We start from the raw sequence: 20,398 nt of genomic DNA, 5'->3' as shown, positions 1-20,398 counted from the left end.
CCAATCTATAGGGCAGGGCAAACTTCTAATTACTGAACATCTTCTCGTATCATCCTGAGAATGACCTTCCTCTCCTCTGAAGCCCCTTATGGCATACTTAGCTAAGAATATCATATATACTTCATTTTCCCTTTCTATCTCTGAAACTCTAATGTATGTGGGGCTCCCATATATATATATAATTAGACTTAGTCGTCATCTCTTGTTAACCCATCTCATGTCTATTTGACTATTAGACCAGCTGAAAGAATGTAGAAGGGCAGAGGAAAGTTTTTACCTCCTTCACACTCACAAACCCAGCTTTTTAAATGCATTTTTAAAAAGTTTTAAATTTCTAAACATTTGCCTATAATCTGTCTCTTAAAACCAAATTGTATTTGCAAAGAAACAAAACAAAACAAAAAAACCAACAGCCTGAAAATCTTCTACTTACACAAAATAGTACTAAGCTATCAGGAAGTAAAAAGAATAAAGCACTTCAAGACCATGAAGGAAATAAAGAGTTTTCGCAAAGCCATTAATGATATGTAGAGCCAGAGCGGGGGTTAGGGTAATGGTTGACAAACAGGGAATAAATATGTGTAACATTATTAATAATGTCTTACTATTTAGAAAACATTTCACTAGGAATTAGAAAATAAAACTATTATATCATTTTATCCTAAAAAGTAAATTCCCTATGTACACACAGACCTTACACCCTTCACAAAAGTTAACTCAAAGTGGATCATAGACCTAAATGTAAAATGCAAAACTGTAAAAGTTCAGAAGATAACATAGAAGAAAACCTAGATGACCTTGGGTATAACCATGACTTTTTAAATACAACACCAAAGGCATGATCCATGAAAGAAATCAATGATAAGCTAGACTTCATTAAAATTATAAACTGTAGCCTGGCTGGTGTGGCTCAGCAGTTGATCATTGACCTATGATGCAGGAGATCTCAGTTTGATTCCTGGTCAGGGAACATGCCCGGATTTCGGGCTCGATCCACAGCAGGGGGCGTGAAGGAGGCAGCCAGTCAATGACTCCCATCATTGATGTTTCTATCTCTTTCTCCATCTCTCTTCCTCTCCCTGAAATCAATAAAAATATATTAAATAAAAAAACTTTAAAATTATAAACTGTACTGCAAAAGACAATGTAAAGAGAATGAGAAGACGAGCCACAGACTGAGAAAAAAGTATTTGCAAAACACGCATCTGATGAAAAACTGTTATCCAAAATATACAAAGAACTCTTTAACTCAACAATAAAACAAACAATGTGACTAAAATATAGGCCAAAGACCTAAACAAATACCTCATCAAAGAAGATATACAGATGGCAAATAAAAGGATGCACCACATCATATGTCATCAGGGAGATACAAATGAAAACAACAAGATATCACTACATGCCTACCAGAATGGCCAAAATCCAGAACACCGACAACACCAAATGCTGGAGAGGATGTGGCACAGGAACTCTCACTCACTGCTGGTGGGAATGCAAAACGGTGCAACCACTTTGGAAGACAGTTTGGCTGTTTCTTACAAAACTATACATACTCTTACCATACAACCATGCAATCATGCTCCTTGGTATTTACCCAAAGGAAATGAAAACTTATGTCCACACAAAATCTGCACAGAGATGTTTCAAGCAGCTTCATTCATAACTGCCATAACTTGGAAGTAACCAAGATGTCCTTCAGTCGGGGAACGGATAAACAAACTGTGGTACATCCAGACAACAGAATCTTATTCAGTGCTAAAAAGAAATGAGCTATTAAGCCATGAAAAAACATGAAGAAACCTAAAATGCATATTGATAAATCAGTGATTTTCAACCTTTTTCATCTCATGGCACAAATAAACTAATTACTAAAACTCTGTAGCACACCAAAAAATATATTATCTTTTCTGCAGATCTGACAAAAAAAATAGGTATAATTTTGATTCAGTCACACTGGACAGCTATTGTGTTGGCTGTTGTCATTTTTAAAAATATATATGTTTTTATTGATTTTAGAGAGAAAGGAAGAGAGAGAGAGAAAAACATCGATTGGCTGCCTCCTGAACAACCTCAGGGATCGAGCCCACAATCAGGGCATGTGCCCTGACCAGGAATGGAACCAGAGACCTTTTGGTACATGAGACAACTCTCAATCAACTAAGCCACACCGGCCAGGGTTGTCGTTTTTTAATTTGCCAATTTAAGGGAAAAGAGGTCAGTGCCTCTAACTAAATAGTCAGGTATTGCATGTTTTTAAAATTCTTGTGGCACACCAGGGTGCCTCTTGAAGCACACCAATTGAAAATCACTGTGCTAAGTGAAAGCCTGTCTGAAAAGGCTACATACCGTGTGATTCACAACTATATGATGTTCTGGGAAAGACAAAACTATGGAAACAGTCACAAAAAACGTAAGGGGTGGGGGGTTAGGGAGGAATAAATAAGTGGAGCACAGAGAATTTGTAGCCCAATGAAAATGCTCCGTATGACATCATAATAAGGGATAAATGTCATTATACATTTGTCCAAATCCGTAGAATGTACAATACCAAGAGTGAACCTAAATGTAAACTATAGAGTTTGAGTAATCACGATGCGTCAATGTTAGTTCATTAACTATAACAAATGTACCACTCGGGGGAATGTGGATAATGGAGGAGGCTACTCATGGACAGGGAGTATATGGAGAATCTGTGTACTTTCCCTCAATTTTAATGTGAACCTAATAGTGCTCTAAAATAATAAAGTCTTAATTTAAAAACAGTAAATTCCACCCTGGCCAGTGGACTCAGTAGTAAAAGCATTGGCCTGTGCAAAAAATGGTTGCAGGTTCAATTCCCGGTCAAGGGTACATACCTGGGTTGTGGGTATGCTCCCCACCCCTTCCCTCTCTTTCACTCTGAAAAGCAATGGGAAAAATATCCTCATGTGAGGATTAACAACAACATCAAAAAATAATAATAATTTTTTAAAGTAAATTCCCTGTTAAATTCCCCGTTAAAATTCTTCAATTTAGTCCCAATACTTATAGGATAAAATCTGAACTCCCTTGAAAAGTACAAAAATGTTTTTTATGATGTGATTTTTGTATCCTTTCCAAGCTTGTACTCCGTATCTTCCCTCTAGGACAGCATAGGGACTTGGGCCGAGAATGGAGAACACCAGGTAGCCAGGAAGCCAAGTTAAGATCAGAAAAAACCTCGGATGAGCTGACCCTAAAAATGTCATCATCCCTCCACTCCCTACTCAAAAACACAGAGGTAGCTGATTTTATCTCCCTTCTAACCGCCTGCTTAAACTACTAACTCGCATGCACCGTTGATCAAGGTTTGATCACTATACCACTTTCCTAGGGTGGTGGTAATGAGCACTATGCCATCTTGCCCCCATAAGGCAGGCATGGGCATTGTTACCAGAAGCGCAGCTGGAAAAGGAATTCACCAACCCTAAAATGGAAAATTCAAAAAGCCCACCTTTTGGCAAAAGCCTGCTTTGTCCCCAGCTTATAAAAGCAGGCAAGCAGAGCCAACCCTCCGGACCCCCCAATCAGTTCAGAGGGCCTTCTGAAATTTTCTCTGTGCTGCCTCCCTTGTCCTGGAGCATAAGTTTAATAAAATGTGTCTGGAAATTTCTCTGGGGTTTCCTTTTGATTTCTAGTTTGGGAAACCCAAGAACCCCAATGCTGGTAACAACTCCACCCAACTTCACCTTTTGAAAAGTGAACCACAAATTCTCACTCCTCCAAGCTTTTCCATTTGGAGTCCCTTGGCTTGGTAAATGTAGAGGAGAGACTATTCCATGACATGGCTACTGTCTGTCCTGCAAGCTAGACCTGGGCCAGAACAGAGGTGTTTTCTGAAAACCCCTCTTAGAGATGACCTGATGGTAACTCATGTTCATTCTGACATAAATAAGCATTCTTCCCCTGCTCCCTGCCCCTGCCATGTGCTGGTTCCTGGAACAGGTTGTTGTCCTGATCTGGTCAAGCACGTAAAGTAATTTCCATACCTGGTGGCATTCACACACTTGTACCCATGACTATCCACCCCTTTACCTTATAGAATTCTCTGGTGCCTGCTGAGTAGCGAGGGGATCTATTTTGTACTGTAGTTGCCCAGGACACACCTCATATGTAAGTTTCCCTTAATAAACTATATCAGTTACCAGACTGGAGCAACCAGTCTCTTTCTTCAGTCTTTCCCTGCTCTCTACTTCCAGAGGTAGATTTTCAGTCTCAGGGTTTTTCCTTGGGTCTGCACGTACGAACAGTAAACACCTGCTTTTTCTTCATGTCTCAGAGCAAATGCAACCCTTTCCTCACTTCCTCATTTAGAGTCTGCCCCTCAGTCTTCAGTCTGGGTAACATGTCTGCTTATATTTTATACTTGACTCTACCATCTAATTGTATCTAATTGTTTAAATGCCTAGTTTTTGTCCCCAATAGAAAGTAAGGACTACATCTTTTCTTTCTGTATTTCCAGTGCCAAGCACACAACTTCATCCACAGTAAAGAAGACATGAAAAATGAAAAAGAAAAAGAGGGCGAGTATGAATTACCTTATTAAGAGTACTGTGGGAATTAAAGGATTTACAAAAAAGTCTTTCTGTGGAAAATCTAGAGCAACCTTTAGCAGGATTGTTAGAAACTTCAACAAGCATATGCAGAATACAGTAACAATTTTATAAGAAGAGGGGGGAAAAAAGCCCTTATGCTTAGAAAAAGATTGAAGGAACGCACCAAAATGTTAAAACCGATATGGTTAAATGGTGAGAAACTTCAGGTGATTTCCCCCCTTTTTCTCTGTTTCCAAAAATATTTTAAGTGCTTAACTTAACCTATACTAATTCCATAATGACTGTGGCCCCCCCTAAAAATTAATTACAACATTCTAAACTTTCAAATCTACCAAACCAAAATGGTGAGAACCATGCCTCTCTATACATAGAGGAAAATGATGAGATAGCACCCTGCCACACTAAGGGTGGGAGAAAGAAAAGGTACATACTTCTAATACATTGGCTTTTATGATTATTCTTATAATATATTCCTAACCTGTTTCAGTCACCTCTTTTGAGATTCAAAAAAAAGAGACTACTTACATGGAACAACAGCATTCATGTATTACCTATTACAATAGTAGATACTGAGGGTTATACCAGGTAAAATAAGGCATGTTCTCTATCTTCAAGAAATTTACAGTTTGGTAGGAAAGCGGAAAAACTACCCAGATGAAATGCAAACAATATACCAATGAGTGATAAATTATATGGTATAGACAATAATCGGATTGGCCAGATCAATATATAAATAGCATTAATACATGATAAATATGGCACAGTCAGAAAAGGTAACTGTTCTATTTCTAGATTGGAAAGATAAGTGCTAGAGCTAACAGTTACTAATGTCACACTAAACCATAAAGATATTTCACAAATTGTAAGGGTTTTTTTAGTTTGTTTTTAAGTGTGACAGAAACTGGAGCAATAAAATCTAGTTTTAGACCATAGCTTTTCTAAATGGTTAGAATTATCTAAGGAAAAAATATACCTGAGATTTTTGTCTTTGGGCTTCTGCTGGGAAGAGCTCCATCCAGAGACTGAGCAGTGTGAAAAGGTTGACTTTAGAAAGCCTTGGTATTTGACCTACAAGAGAGGGCAGACACTTTAAAATTTTACTAATGATGAAAATAGAAACTAAACTCAATGCCACTTGAGTGCAGCAGTTTTAGCTCAACTACTTTAGCAGGAGAAGGAGGAAAAGAATAAGACGACAAGAGAATCAAAGTGCTTTTTTAGCAGGAAACTGGCCACCACCTCACTTGGGGTGACGTCCTCGGGCACTTTCCAAAGTTGGGGCCTTTCTCCACACCTCACACAGCTGCGGGGCGGGGCGGGGGGGGGGAGGGGGGAGTACTAGCTATGGTAACAATCCAAAGGAAGTTATGAAAAGTCCTTGCATCTGAAGTCATCGAGGAGCAGGCTTTTCTTTAGATTGTGGAGTTGCAGCAAGGGCAGTGGTTACAGCACGGTACTGAAAATGCGGTGACCTTTGAAGGTAAAGCAGTTAAAATATAGGAAAGCGTGGCGCGTGGTTAATTTGGAAATCAAGTCAAAAGCACGGCGTGGAGAGTCTTCAGGCTCGTCATTCCCGGAGATCCCAGCTCTAGGTCCAGGGAGGAAAAGTCTAAGGGCGGAGGGGCAGTGAGCGCGCGACTTCAAAAGCAGGTGCAGCCAGGCCAGGGAATTCCGCCGACCCAATGAGGGACGCGCCCAGGACGGGACGAGACACCCAGTGGCAGAACTGCACGCGAAGAGGAAGGTGGGGAAGCTGGAGTTGGAGGGCTGCGGGAACACAGGGCAGAGCAACCCACGGCCGTGGTGGGAGCGGGTCCGAGGCACTCACCGGTCATGCTGTCAGTCTGGGTGCTGACTGACCGCCCAGGCCCCGCGTTCTCCAGATTTTGCATCTGCCCTGCTTCTTTCATCCCAAGCCTAGCAGCCTCTGAAGACCAGAAAGCCTCCCGCCGTTAGGCATGATCTTGGCATACTCCACCTCCCGCCTCCTCCCAGGTGCTCTACAGCTGAAGCCAACTCAGCGCAGCCCGATGACGTCGCGGCCCGCCTGCCACTTCCGGGCGCTTTTGTGACGTCATAGCAAGGCGGGGACACCGTGGCTCGGGGCTGCAGTTCCAGGGGTGGCCTTGCGTGGGTAGGAGGCGCTGTGCAATCATAAGTCTGTGGAGGCCGGTTTTTGACTCTGGTGTTTGGCTGTCTTCTTGGTTTTGCTGAAGTGAGGCTGCTTGAGGGTGTCTTGGTTTGAAATCGCAGGTTGCGCAGAGTTAGACTGGGTGGTGAGGCCTGGTCAGACCTGAGATTTGGGGTCAGAGAGGGAATAGAAATGGACCCTGCCCTGTCTGTCATGGTCAAGGCCTTAGAGACTCACCAAAGAGAAAGGGGTGGGAGCTGGGGGGCCAGGTAGTTGTTACCATTAGAGATTGGCTGGTGCTGGGGACCCTGATGCCAGGACCACCATTGGGATGTTCTGTTTTGTGGAGCCTGAGAAAGAAGATACCTACTGAGGAGGGCTCGTGGTGGCAGCCATTTCTAAAGGGGGCCTCGGGCGATGGGCTTCAGGCGATGCCTGCACTCCTGCACTGCGTGCCTGCTGTCTGACCCAGTCCTTACAAAGGAGCTCCTGGAGTTATATTTCAACCAGTAAGACTGACACTTTTCCCATCCAATAGGTGCTGTGCAACTGTATCTCTATTAGCATTTTCACTGAGCAATCAGGACAGTGCTTTTTGGGGGTACACAAGCTGTGAAGATTTGAAGCCCTCCTTCGCAATCAGGGACCTGGGGCAGAGACGTGTGTCTCTGAAAGTCAGCTCCCCCTCTGGCTCAGAGTGCGCTTTCCCTTTCCATGGAAGACTGAAGACTTTTTTCTTCCAGCTGGAGCTGAAACATCTAGTCACCATGCTGCTTCAAAATTGAGTTTTAACACTATCGAGCTTCGGTCAAGCTCTATGTAACAGCCTCCCCCTGCCCATCTTGGCCAATGTGGGAGACTCCACACTCCTCCCTGACAGCCTAGGGGAGAGGGGAGGGAGGCTGCAGGATCTGCCATCAGGAAGCCTGGAGATGCCACAGCCCTTGGCCTGCCTCCCTGTGTTGGACACAGTCCCACACATTTGGAGGAGCCAGTTGGAATCAGTGGGGCACCCCTGGACCCTGGTGCACCTGCCTGGCCTGCTCCTCCAGAGTGGCCAGCCAGGCTTCTGCTCTGACGGCTGTATATGCTAACATGCCTATGGATTGTTTTGGAATCCAGACTAAATGAGCAGCCTCTGTCTGGATATTCTTTTCTCCTGACAGAAGGAAAAGAGATGGCAGAGCTAAGTGATGACTCAGAGCAAGTCACATGGCAAGCCAGACATCAGTGAGGTGGGATGTATAGTCCAGTCCTGTTTGAAGGACATGCATCAGTCTTGTCAGTATGAAGAACTCCCATATTCTCTTCTTCCAGAATATGCAGTTTTCAACATTTTACCACATTTGTACCATCTCTTTTATTCTTTCTCTCTCTCTCTTACATTTGCATACCCTCCACCATTTTTTTTCTCATTTGAGAGCAAGTTACAGATCCTGTGCCTAATTCCCCCTAAAAACTCCAGTGTGCATTTCTCCAAAACAAGAACACTCTGTAACACATGCTAATTCAACCATCCAAAACAGAAGATCAACATTGAGTGGATACTACTATGCAATCCACAGACCCCACTCAAATTTTGAAGTGTTTCAACATGTGTCATTTTCATTGTTTTGGCATTTCATCCAGAAAAACTTAAGTTTTGTATCTTGTTAGTTTCCTTCTACCTGAAACATTTCCTCAGCCTTTCCCTCTGTTTCACAACATTAACAGTTTTTTAAAGGGTACAGGCCTTTCATTCTGTAAGATTTCTCTCAACTAGGGTCATTCTGAGGTTTTCCCACAACCAGACTCAGGCCATCCATTCTTAGTGGGAATGTGACAGAAGTGATACATTCCATGCATCACATCAGGAAGCAACTCAGTCTTAACACACCCTACCACTGGTGATGCCTTGATCATCTGGGAAGTTAGTGCCTCTCAGGTTTCTAACTTGAAGTTATTCTTTATCCCTTTGTGGGGAGGTACTCCCCAGTCTATGCCAATATCCTATACCCATTAAACCTCCATGCACCAACTTCAGCATCTGTTGATAATTCCCACATGCATTAACCACCATTGTAATGGTGTCCAGTGCGACTTCCTATTTCCATATTTCCATTATTCCTTCTACCTCTAGCAGTTGTCATTCTACTACAAGGAAAAACATTTCCTTCTTCCTCATTCACTCATTGATATCAGTATGGACTTGTTAATTCCTATTTTATTCAATGAGTTGTAATCTGTTATCATTTATTTTAATGCTCAAATTGTCCCATATTTAGCTGATGAAATCCCCTTTAAGTTACCTCTTTATCATGTTGACATGTCCCATCATTCTTTGACACTTCCTGACCTTCTGATTCAACAAGGTGCTCCAGCATCATCTTGTACATTCCCTACCCCAGACCTGGAATCAACCATTTCCCCAAGGAGCCCTGGTTCCTCTTAATATTTAAAAACTAAGATCTGGGCAGTAAGTGTGCTCATTGCTACTGAAAGGATAGATCTAAAAATATATTTATATGTGTATATGTAGATGCACATATCTTACACATATCTACAAATACACATATACCTTCAATCATATAACTATCTCTTTCAATAGCTAGCTATTTCTCTAAAAGAGTTCACACTGATGGCTTCAATTCTAGTCCAGCACATCAGCGTTATTTGTAGCCTTTCCCCTTGCCATTTTGGTAAATCTCTTCCTCAACAGCAAGAAACCTGACTCACATTATTCTTAATACAGTTTTTTCTTATCCCTCCCACCATTTACTTGTATCTGACAAATCTCCCTAGCACACCTTAGCTTCCCAGTCCCTCTACTGTGGCCTCCACAGCTCTTTTTGTCTCCAAGGAAAGGGAGGGGAAAGGAAAATATGGTTTTCATGTTTTTTATTAAATGATCCCAAATAGCACAGGATGTGGCAAAGAATTGGTGCTCAATATCATTAATTATTGTCCATCCCCACTTTGTGTTTCATTTGCTATTCTCTATAGATAACCCAAATTTTCACCTTTTATTCTAGGTCCTGTTGGTTGGGAATATTGTCCTAGCAGTGTGTTTATTTGGACAGAATTTTCTTACAAAACAAACTGAGGTCCCATGGAGCTGATCATACAGACAAGGTACCTATGCTGGATTTGTTGATACAGGCTTATAGATGAAAATGTACAACACACAGTCAGGTCTGCTTTTCTATGTGGAAGGCCCACCATGACCAGTGACCATGTCTTCTATGGAGGTAAGGTGGCCAGTGCACCCTTGTGGGCAGGATTAGCTCTTATTTAGTCATTTCGGCCAAAGCTGTAACCATACATCATCATGAATCCAGAAATTAAGATTTCCTAAAAAATTCTCAGAAGGCAGTTCCTGGCAGCACTTAAACCCTGAGGAAGCAAAGAGAAGCCTGAAACAAAATCCAGACTCCCTTCATGGAACATGTACTTTGTTATGAAGGAGAGTGCTGACAAAGAGAAATGACTTCTCAGGCTTTCCATATATTTTCCCAAATGCAGTAGCGCCAGCAGCATCCTCAGAAAAATAATAGCGTCCGCAGAAAAGTAAACTTGGTCCACGGAGATTAATGTACTACAAAGTAAGAACATCCAGGAACCCTGAGAATGTCTGTGCTCCGCGAGGTGGGAAGGACTGGCAAGCCCACGTCCTATGTTGTCCTGAGGCACTCTGTTACAAGGCCACCCAAAAGGGGGTGGGCAGATGGGCCTGGACACCACCCAAGCTCTTTTTGGATCCCCATTTGTGTGGCGCCCTTTGGGCTGGGTTTGGGTATTTCTGAATCAGCATTCCTGAAGAGGGTCTGTAATTAGACATGTTAGAAATGGACAGAAGGGACTAGAGGGAGGAGTAGGGATGAGAGGACAGAAAGAGAGGGAATAGAGAGAGAACTATCACTGGTGAAATATCTGCAATGCACCAGACACCTTATGTAACAATAATAATAGTAATAATAGTATCTTATTTTATTGAGCATTTACTATGTTCTAGGCTCTGTTCTAGCTACTTTACATATGTTATCTCATTAATACCTTTCAGCAACATTATGAAATAGCTATTATTATCTTTATCTCTACCTATAGAAACCCAGACACTGGGTAACTTGCTCAAGCAGATACAGCTTGAAAGGGGTGGGAGTAAGATATAAATGTACATTACTTCATTTAATACTCACAGCAATTTTGTGAAACAGATTTAAAAAAAATATTTATCTTTATTGATTTCAGAAAGAGGAAAGGAGAGGGAGAGAGAGAGATAAAAACATCAATGCTGAGAGAGTCATTGATCAGCTGCCTCCTGCACACAACCTGGGCATGTGCCCTGACCGGAAATCGAACCCCAATCACCTGGATCCTAGGTCGACGCTCAACGCTGAGCCACGCCAGACCTATCATTTCCATTTTACAGGTTAGGAAACTAAGGCCCTTGGACCACCTACATCAACATCACTCAGAAGATTGTTAGAAATGCAGAGTCTTGGGCCCCACTTCAGACCTATGTAGTCAGAGTCTGTACAGAACCACTCAGCTAGACCAGAGGAGTCCAGTGGGTCTCAAACTTGCCCAAGCATAAGAGTCACCCAGAGACTATTTTAAAACCTGGATTCCTGGGTCTATCCCCTAGAGATTCAGAGTCCATGGTATTTTCCAGTAGCATTTTAACCCTCTGTAGAACTGCTTTTACCAAGTACTTTTTTAGATCACATCACCTACCATCATTAACTGATGTTTAAAAGGAAATTTTTCATACTATTTAAGGAGCAGGTATCAAAGTTTTATTTAGCTCAGGGTTGACCAACTTTTTCTGGAATGGGCAGATAATAAATATTTTAGGCTTTGTGGGCCATTTGAATGATCATATGTCACAAAAGCAGCCATAGACAATGTGCAAATGAATGAGTGTGACTGACTTCCAAAACAATTCAATTAACTCCTCCTTATTTAACTCATAGTTGATGAAAACTCCCGTTAACTTAAGAAGCATTCAAACCTGTGAAGAATTTTTGTGACTTGATTTGAGTCAAGCTGTCAACACCATGCCAGGAAGCAGAATCTCAATGGATTGAGATAATGTTCCAGAGAATGGCAGTTTTGCACTTTGTTTTATACATTACAATCAAAAGAAACGATGTAAGTGGGTTACATGAAATCCATTGGTGATAGATAAGGGAGACAGGAGAAAGCTAAGTGGGGAAACCTCTGGAATTGGATAAAAAGTAAAATGATAGAAACACTTCTTTTACTTCTTTTACTTAGGTGGGCGCAGGATAGTGAATAGTCAACAATTAACTCAATAACAATAAGGGAATTTGTGGTCTCAGCAGAACTGTGCTTTGAGGGATCCAGGAAAAGGAAAATTACTTTGAACACTCCAACATTATGTTATCGTAGATGCAAAAAGATAATAGATAGGCTCAATTAAGGTAAAGATTGACCTTTATCAGGGAAGATAGCAACCTAGGACATGACTACCCACCATAAACTGCTTTTTAGTTAAAAAGTTTTAATTTCAGCCTGGCCGGGCGTGGCTCAGTGGTTGAGCGTCAACCTAGGATCCAGGCAATCGGGGTTCGATTCCTGGTCAGGGCACATGCCTGGGTTGCGGGCTCGATCCCCAGTGGGGGGCGTGCAGCAGGCAGCTGATCAATGACTTTCTCATCATTGATGTTTCTATCTCTCTCTCTCCCTCTCCTTTCCTCTCTCTGAAATCAATAAAGATATATTTAAAAAATAAAAATAAAAGTTTTAATTTCAGACCATCCTTTGTGGGTTACTTTAGGTCTCTGAGTTTGAAAGCCTGCCACATAAGCTTTCCCTGAGCTAGTCAGGTTAGCATGTGGCAGTGAGCCTTAGTTTAGAGTGTATTTGAGGAACAGTGATTTAAATGTGTGGACAGGAAAGAACTAAGTAAAACAGCTAATACTGAAGGGGAAGAAAAACAATTTTCCCTCTACTCTGCTAGGTTCTTGGCTGTCCTGACTGTAATAAAAGAGACTAACAAAAGAAAAACAATTTTAAATAGGTATGTAAGGGAGCCCCACAAAGATATTGAAACCAGACACAATGGGTCTGGGCTACCTGTTGCTGCTTCAGCTAATTAAGCAGAAACAAGGTTGAATTATATATGAGTGTTTTATTCCATTATTGCTGGCAAAATGGGAGAGCAGAGGGATTTGTCCACATAAAATCTGCTCTAACCAGCCCCTCCTAAGCCAGTTCCTTATATTAGGTAGAAGGACAAAAATTACATTGGGAAGTGGGAAAAAGGAATAAGCATGGGAATAATGGTTTACAGGTTACAGGAAATGCAAATGTGGGCTGGGGGTTGCAAAAGGGTGGGGCACCTCCAGATGGAGGGGATATGGGCTGAGGGTTTGCAAATCCATGAGGCACCTCCAGGACTCCTTTGGTTTTGCAACAAGGTTGTTAATCTCTCCATGGTGGTAGGCAGCTGCTTAAGGAGAATGGCTCACATTCCAAGGTCAACTCCCATGTCCTGGGGCATACAACTCCCAGCCAGGTTAGAAAGTGCTTTTTCTAATTAGAACAGAACAATCACAGTTAACAGAACATGATTAATATTTCTTATAACTATAGATAACAATTACAGTCAACAGAGCATGATTAATATTTCTGCCCCAAACAACATGAGACTCAAAGGCAGCCAGACAATTGAGGCTTATCTGCCATTCTGAGCTAAGGTAGGGGGTCTGGGGCTTCAAAAAGGAGGAAGGCAATTCACAGAAAGATAAGAACAGCAAATTTTTGGTAAGCAAATATTTGCCCTGCCATGCAGATAAGTCTCTCAGATGAAAAAGTTTTTCTGGAAATATAGCTCTCTTTCCAATACAGGTTCCTTTTTTAAATCTCTTTAGGCAGCTCAGGGGGAGGTAAAAAGCTTTTCCTGAATCTGCTGAGCCTTGTTTACCTTAAAGTCAAAATAATCCACATGCTAAGTGACACATTATGTTACCAGACTAAAGGGGTCCATATGTCTGTGTGCATCAAAACCCAATCAAAGGAGTTTGACTGGTGGGGTCAGACTGGACCTGGGTTCAGCAACCTCAGTACTTGGGTTCTGGCTAAGAAAGAATTCAGAGCCAAGACTCCAACTATAAGAGAACATTTATTTGGTAAATTACAGAGGTGGAAGAAGTCATTTGTAGAAGAAATGGGCTTAGGAAGCAAGTTATAGAGGTAAAGGAAGGGCCCTTAGAGCTTGGGACTGAGGAAGCGAATGTTAACTCACCTGTGGGGAAGGGAAAGAAAAGGGAGAGGGAAATGTGAGGGTGTGCTCCCAGGAGGGAGAGTGCACTGGGTCCTCCATCCTAAGGGTTTTAAGGGTAGATCTTAGGGGAGGTCCCAGGGGAAGAGCTCATTATAATATTTAGCAGCTTTCCAGATGTGTCCTTTCAGGGTGAGGTCTCCACAGATTGATATGTTGGCACCAGGGCTGGGGGTCATTATCCAATGCAGTTGGCCCTGAGGTCAGCCAAGGGGTTGCTTGTCTGATTTTGCTGCTCTTCTGGGCCTGGAGCTGAAAGACAACTGAGGCCTAGATGTTATCTCTAGGGAGAAAAGGTCAGGGGTCCAAACCTCTAGACCAGCAATATGCTAGAGGAGGAAAGGCCACCCTGGGGCCAAGGTCCCACCTTACAGTTGTCCATTGCTAGGCACCCAGGGCTTTCCACCCTAGTAGCCTTCTGTACTTGGCTCATCATTCTTGCTCTGTTCATGTCTGTCTAACTGCCTACCACAAAACTGGTAAGAGTATTGATTAAAAATAATTATCACAAGAACACTGGACAGTATAGACCCTGGTACAACTGCATTCTTTGTCCCTTTGTCCTGTTAGTCATTAATACCGGAGTCATACTATAAATAATGTACCGTAACAGGGTCTGTTAGGGGAGAATAATTTATGCAAAACTGGGCTGGCTGTCCGCTTGGGCCTAATCTTCCATAAGCAAATTACCATATAATAAATTCTGTTATATTCTACGGAGTTGCGTGCTTCGACTGTTGGTCTGTTGACACCTTCTGATTATGGTGGCCAGTATACCTTTGCCCCGCCATCGAACAAGATTTTCTACTTTATAGAATGTCGTGTTGGAGTACCCACAAATTTTCCTCTCTCCTGTGAATCATATGACGTTCCTGACCATATACCAGAGCATGATTTTTTGTGTCCTCACTTTCTCTTTGATATAATCTTATTTTACCTACCCTCATTTTTACTTAGCTCCTACTTTCACTAGTTACTTAATTTTTATCTTATTTTGGCAGTTTTATAAATTGCTTTATATCCTTTTTGGAATACAAGTTTACTTAAATAAAGAGAATCCTCAAATTTAAGGGTTGTTTAGTTCAGTATGCCTTGAGGAAGAAATGGAAGTGAAGTTGATATTTGTATACTTAGAAGCCGACTTACACAACTTAAATGTAATGTCTTCTCATTTACATCATCAAACATAATCACATCATCATATTTACGTAGCAAACATTGAATGTCCTGATTGTCTTGTGCATCACACTAGCCTCACCTGGAGGGACCTAAGTAATCCAGATAGTTACTCTACAGTGTCTCTTCTTTGTTTTGTTTTTTGAATAAAATTCACATTTTATTAATTGAAATTAACTGCACAAAATTGCTTTTTCTCACAAAAAAGCATTATTTTCTGTATTATTCCTAGATAAACCACAAAATTGCAATTTTTGCAGTAGGACCAGTATTTCTGGTTATGCATATAAATAGCAATAGATATGGTCACAAAAACAAAACAAAACAAAGAAAATAGGCAAAACCAGACAAATTAGTTGTCAGTGTCAACAGACTTAGGTCTGTGTTGCCTGTGAAACAGAGTGCTCACTACATCTGCTAAAAGGCTGATGGCCTAGCTTGGGTGTAGATACAACAGGGATGCAAGTAACAACCCATGTGGGTAACAATGGCCCATTTTTCCATTATCAGTAAGAGTAACTTGTTTACACATATTCCCTTGATGAAGACAAAACCTACAGTGAAATCTTTAGGTGAATGGGTGGTTTCTATCACTTTCTGGTGACTTCCATCACCATCCATTACAAAATTTAAACGATGTACTTAAAATATGCTTATTCAAGTCAGAATCTTCATTGCTGTTAGGTTTGCCGAGGAGGAACACACAAGGCCAGATCAGAAGATAAAGGCAATTTTATTAGGTCATCGGAATACAGAAGGCTAAAGCACCTGAATACAGATGGGCTGAGCTCCAAAGCGCATCAGCCCCAAGTGATTGGGGAGGAATTCTCTTTTAGGGTGTAGGAAGGGAACTTTCTGGTGTGAGCACGGTTTTTCTGAGCGGGAATGGAGAATTACCTAGCATAAAGAACAGGTTTGAGTCCATCTAAAAGGGGAAGGGGGTGAGCCCTCAGGAACATTAAGTTTTTGTCTAAACCCAACATTCCAGCCTTTTTGTTTTAAGGAGCGGGGGCAGAGGTCGTGTCTTCCGTAGCTGCTTCTAGCTGAAAGGCGGTGTCAGAATCAGAGGGAGCTGGACTTCCGTAGTGGTCGGCTGGTGTGCGGTATGGACCCCTTGAAGTCTGGGTAAGGGTCTGATATCCTGTGAGGTTTGCAATAACATTATTTCTCCAATAGACTGATTCATGAAGGCTCGTAGACGATCCTGGAGAAATGAGAAGACTTGGCGCAGAATACAGGGACCAAACATTAAAGAAATTAATAGAATGATTATGGGAGTTGCGAGAGGGAGTAAGAGAGAAAGCCAGGATTGAGCATTCCTGGACCAGGACAGGTAAGTAGGGGCTTTAGGAGTTTTATGTAAAAGAGATTTGTAGCCTACATGTAGAAAATTTTGAGATTTTCTAAGATTTTTAAGATTTGGACGGCCTGATCCTGGGGAAGGATATATTTTCCTTGAAGTTTTAGCCAAGGTTGTTCTAAGACAGCCCCTTGAGCAAGAAGGGGTTCCTGCTCCTGGGACTATCTTGAGGAGCGGGGTGGGGGGATGGCTAAGAGCTGAGGCCTTGGGGGCTCCTTTGGTGCCGCTGTCCTAGCTTCGTGGCCTGCCCTGTTGTTGCCCAGTATTATGGCTGTTTCCAATTTGATGCCCTTTACAGTGTATAACAGCCACCACTCTAGGAAAACGTGCTGCTTGTAAGAGTTTGAGAATTAAAGGGGCATTATTGATGGGAGAGCCTTTTGTTGTTAGGAATCCCCTTTCTTCCCAAATGGGGGCATGTGAGTGTAAGATGTGGAATGCATATTTAGAGTAGCTGAGTTAAAGCAAGGGTGAGAGCCATTAATTCTGCCTTTTGAGAAGTAGTCCCTACAGGAAGGGGCTCTGCCTCAATGACTTCTGTCAGTGCTACTACTGCGTAACCTGCCACCTTTTTCCCTTGGTGTGAATATGAGTTCCTATCTATAAACCAAGCATGGTCGGCATCTGGTAGGGGTCAGTCTGTGATATGTGGTGAGTGGAGTCCTTTGTGGTCTACAATTTCACTGCATGAATGGATGTTTCCTTGTTGGGGAGGGGTAAGAGAGTAGCTGGGTTGAGCATTTGGCATTTTGCTAGGGTGATGTGTGGAGAGGTGATGAACACTACATGGAAAGCTTGTAACCTGGACAGGGGTAAAGCTTGGGTAGCTTTATGCTACAGATGATCAGAGATTGTGTGAGGAGAAAACAGTGGTCGGTTGCTAAAAAGTAAGTTTCTTGCTTTCCTGCATCGGAAGAGCAGCCACTGCCAGTGCCCTTAGACAGGCTGGCCAACCCAGTACTGTGGTGCCTCCTGTTTTGGGATGTTATGTCCGAGAATCAGATCCCCTACGCGGCGGAAAGACAATCACTCCAGAGCTGATAATGTAACAGCAAAAGGGACTTTTATTCCAGCTAGCTGGGGTTCGGTCATATCCAACACAGTGGAATTCTGACTCGAACCCTGATCTAAATTTATAACAAGCTTATATAGGGTTACAGTGAGCAAGCAATCATTATCCTTGCAAGGGTCATAAATTCTTTAGGAAGGGTGGGCTCAGGATGTTCCTCAACCACAGGCGCCTGAAGCTTGAGTGCACCTGGTATTTGTCAAACCCACCGATTTAAGTTAATTCCTGGAACTGCCTCCACCCTCTGCAGTTTACCGAGTCACTCATGTATGCCTTTTGTCCTGCCCCGGGGCCTAGGGGCCTGCCTCTGTCTTGGTGGGTCCTCACAGGGAGATATTTTACTACTTGTAAGTCCAGACCCTGATCCTGTCCTAAAAGGCCAATGGCCATGATCTCCCTTTCGTCTGTGTATAGGTTAAAAGGGTTAGAGAGAGTGGGTAGGGAGAGAGCCGGAGCCTATATAAGGGCCAGTTGGAGTTTCTGGATATGGGGCTTGATATTAATGGCTGGATCTGAAGGTTCTGTTAGGGGTCCCTGTGTGACCTGGTAGAGGGGTTTGGCCAGGATGCTGAAGTTAGAGACCCATATGCAGAAGTAACCTACAAGTCCTAAGAAGGATAGAAGGTCCTGCTTGGAGGAGAGGGGAAAGGGAGGCTATGAGTTCCTTCCTGTCTAGTGTAATAGCCCTGTGTAGAGGAGATAGGGCTAGTCCTAGGTAAGTGACCTGGGGAGTAGATAGTTGGGCTTTCTTGGGAGACACCCAGTACCCTTTTTCCAAACCCACAACCTGAGTATGTGCCTTGAGAACTGAACTTGCCACCTTTTGGTGTATGGGATGACGCTCCAACGAACTGAGACATCTGGGGTTGGCTGAGTGGGGTTCTTAAAATGTGGTCCTGGACTAGCAGCAGCAGCACTTCCTGGAAACTATACAGAAATGCAAATTCTCAGGCCCCAACCCAGACCTACAGAATCAGGTCTTCTGGGGTGGGGCTCAGCAGTTTGTATTTTAAGAAGCACTTCAGTGGTTTCAGATGCAAGATCAAGTTTGAGAACCACTGGTTTAAATGATCACTTATATGCTGTTGACTCCCAAATCTTATTAGCCTAGATTTCACACTCAAACTTTCTTCTAGTATTTCAAACTGGAATGTTCTGTGGAATGTTAATATATGAACGAAAAGAAAAAAAAAACAAGCTCTGTGGCCAAAAGGAGTTTACATGGCATTGCAGCATTTCTTAAAATTATCTGACCATTGGGACCTATTTCCAGGAGGTTGTGGAAATGCAATAACAGATGTATGGCTTCATTGGAAACAGAGTAATCAAAATGGAATTCATTATCATCCCCTGCTAAATCATCCCTACCTCTGACAGCCTATTTCTTTCAAATAGCACTAATTTTCTAGTTACATAGGCTTAAAATATTGGAGTTATGACTTCCTCTTCTCTCATATCCAATCAGCCTCTGAGTTTTAGGGACTCAGTGTTGAAAGGTCAGAGACCCGAGATGACTTTAGAGCGCCAAACTGCTGTTGTGGCTTATCAGAGTCAAGACTCAGGAGGCACCCCTTCACTGGGACCTGGAGACCAGTCCATCGGCCTGAAAGGCAATTCTGGCTGATCTCAGCAACTAGCAGCAGGCGGAAGTCTGGGACAGCAGGTGAAATGCTCCAGAGCTACCCGCAAGGCCACAGGTGACATGGGGTCAAGGAATCAGGGATAGAACCCAAGACCCCACAAGGGCGCTGAAGAGCTGAGTAGGTCTGTGGTGGAAGATGAAGAAGAGGCCAAGGAACCAAATCAGGTATCGAATAAGTGAAACAGGACATGTTTTGAAGAGCAGGAGATGTGGTGGAAGCTTAGTTGTTGAAATGCGCGATTAGAAACCTTGGGGCAGAATGACCTCAGTCAGCACTGGCCGTGGCCGGGCTGCTCCCACAGGTAGAGATTAAGGGGACTGAAGGGCTAAAGAACCAGGGAGTCATTATTGGATCACGGTTATGAGTTTCTGCTAGAACATAAGTGACTTTTACATGAATCCACCACCCAAACCCACATTTAGATCTTTGTTTACTATCTTTGTATCTCTTCCTTTATCCCTGGGTAAACAGGGAAAGGAAGGAAAGTCGTGGGAAGGGGGAGTGGGGTGGGATGGGAAAGAAAGAGACTGCGAAGCTTTTAAAAAATACATCTGGGTCAAACCCCCAGAGATTCAGATGGCATTGATCTTGTCTCCAGTTTAATGACTCAAATATTAATGTGCTTTGGAATGACCTGGGGATCTTGTTAAAAATGCAGATTCTGATTCCAAAGGTTTGGGACCTGAAAATCTGCATTTTAACAAGATTCCCAGGTGATGCTAATGCCACTGGTCTGTGGTTTGCATTTTCTAAAGCAACAATGTACACTAGAGGTTCTCAGAGGGTGGTCTCCAGACCATCAGAATCAGCATCACTGGACACTGGAGAGAAATGCACATTCTAGGGCCCCAACCCAGACCCTCTGAATCAGAACCTCTGGGAGTGGATGTTCATACAGCAAGACCCAAGGAAAAAACCTGAGACTGAAAATCTACCTCTGGAAGTGGAGAGCAGGGAAAGACTGAAGAAAGAGACTGGTCACTCCAGTCTGGTAACTGATACAGTTTATTAAGGGAAACTTATATGAGGTGTGTCCTGGGCAACTACAGTACAAAATGGATCCCCTCGCTACTCGGCAGGCACCAGAGAATTCTATAAGGTAAAGGGGTGGATAGTCATGGGTAAAAGTATGTGAGTGCCACCAGGTATGGAAATTACGT

The 20,398-nt window shown here is 42.7% G+C and overlaps 1 protein-coding gene across 7 annotated transcripts in view; it reads right to left on the bottom strand.

The window, feature by feature from the left end:
* CDADC1 (cytidine and dCMP deaminase domain containing 1) overlaps nt 1-6,519 on the bottom strand; it is an 80,963-nt gene extending 74,444 nt beyond the window's left edge. For 4 of the 7 annotated variants that reach the window (XM_087814341.1, XM_087814340.1, XM_016205448.2 and 1 more), the window contains exons 1-2: nt 6,403-6,519; nt 5,548-5,642 (exon numbers count right to left, since the gene is read on the bottom strand). In XM_087814341.1, coding sequence (XP_087670467.1) covers nt 5,548-5,642; nt 6,403-6,484 — 177 coding nt within the window. In that variant the 5' untranslated portion in view covers nt 6,485-6,519. The remainder of the gene's footprint in view (nt 1-5,547; nt 5,643-6,402) is intronic. The other 3 variants (XM_087814342.1, XM_016205450.2, XM_016205449.2) reach the window with 3 other exon arrangements.
* Nucleotides 6,520-20,398: the final 13,879 nt, after the last annotated feature.

The sequence above is a fragment of the Miniopterus natalensis genome, chromosome 2, assembly GCF_054644295.1.
Source record: "Miniopterus natalensis isolate mMinNat1 chromosome 2, mMinNat1.hap1, whole genome shotgun sequence".
NCBI lineage: Eukaryota > Metazoa > Chordata > Mammalia > Chiroptera > Miniopteridae > Miniopterus > Miniopterus natalensis.
Note: the sequence above shows the minus strand (reverse complement) of the source record. Positions and strands in the feature narration are given on the sequence as shown.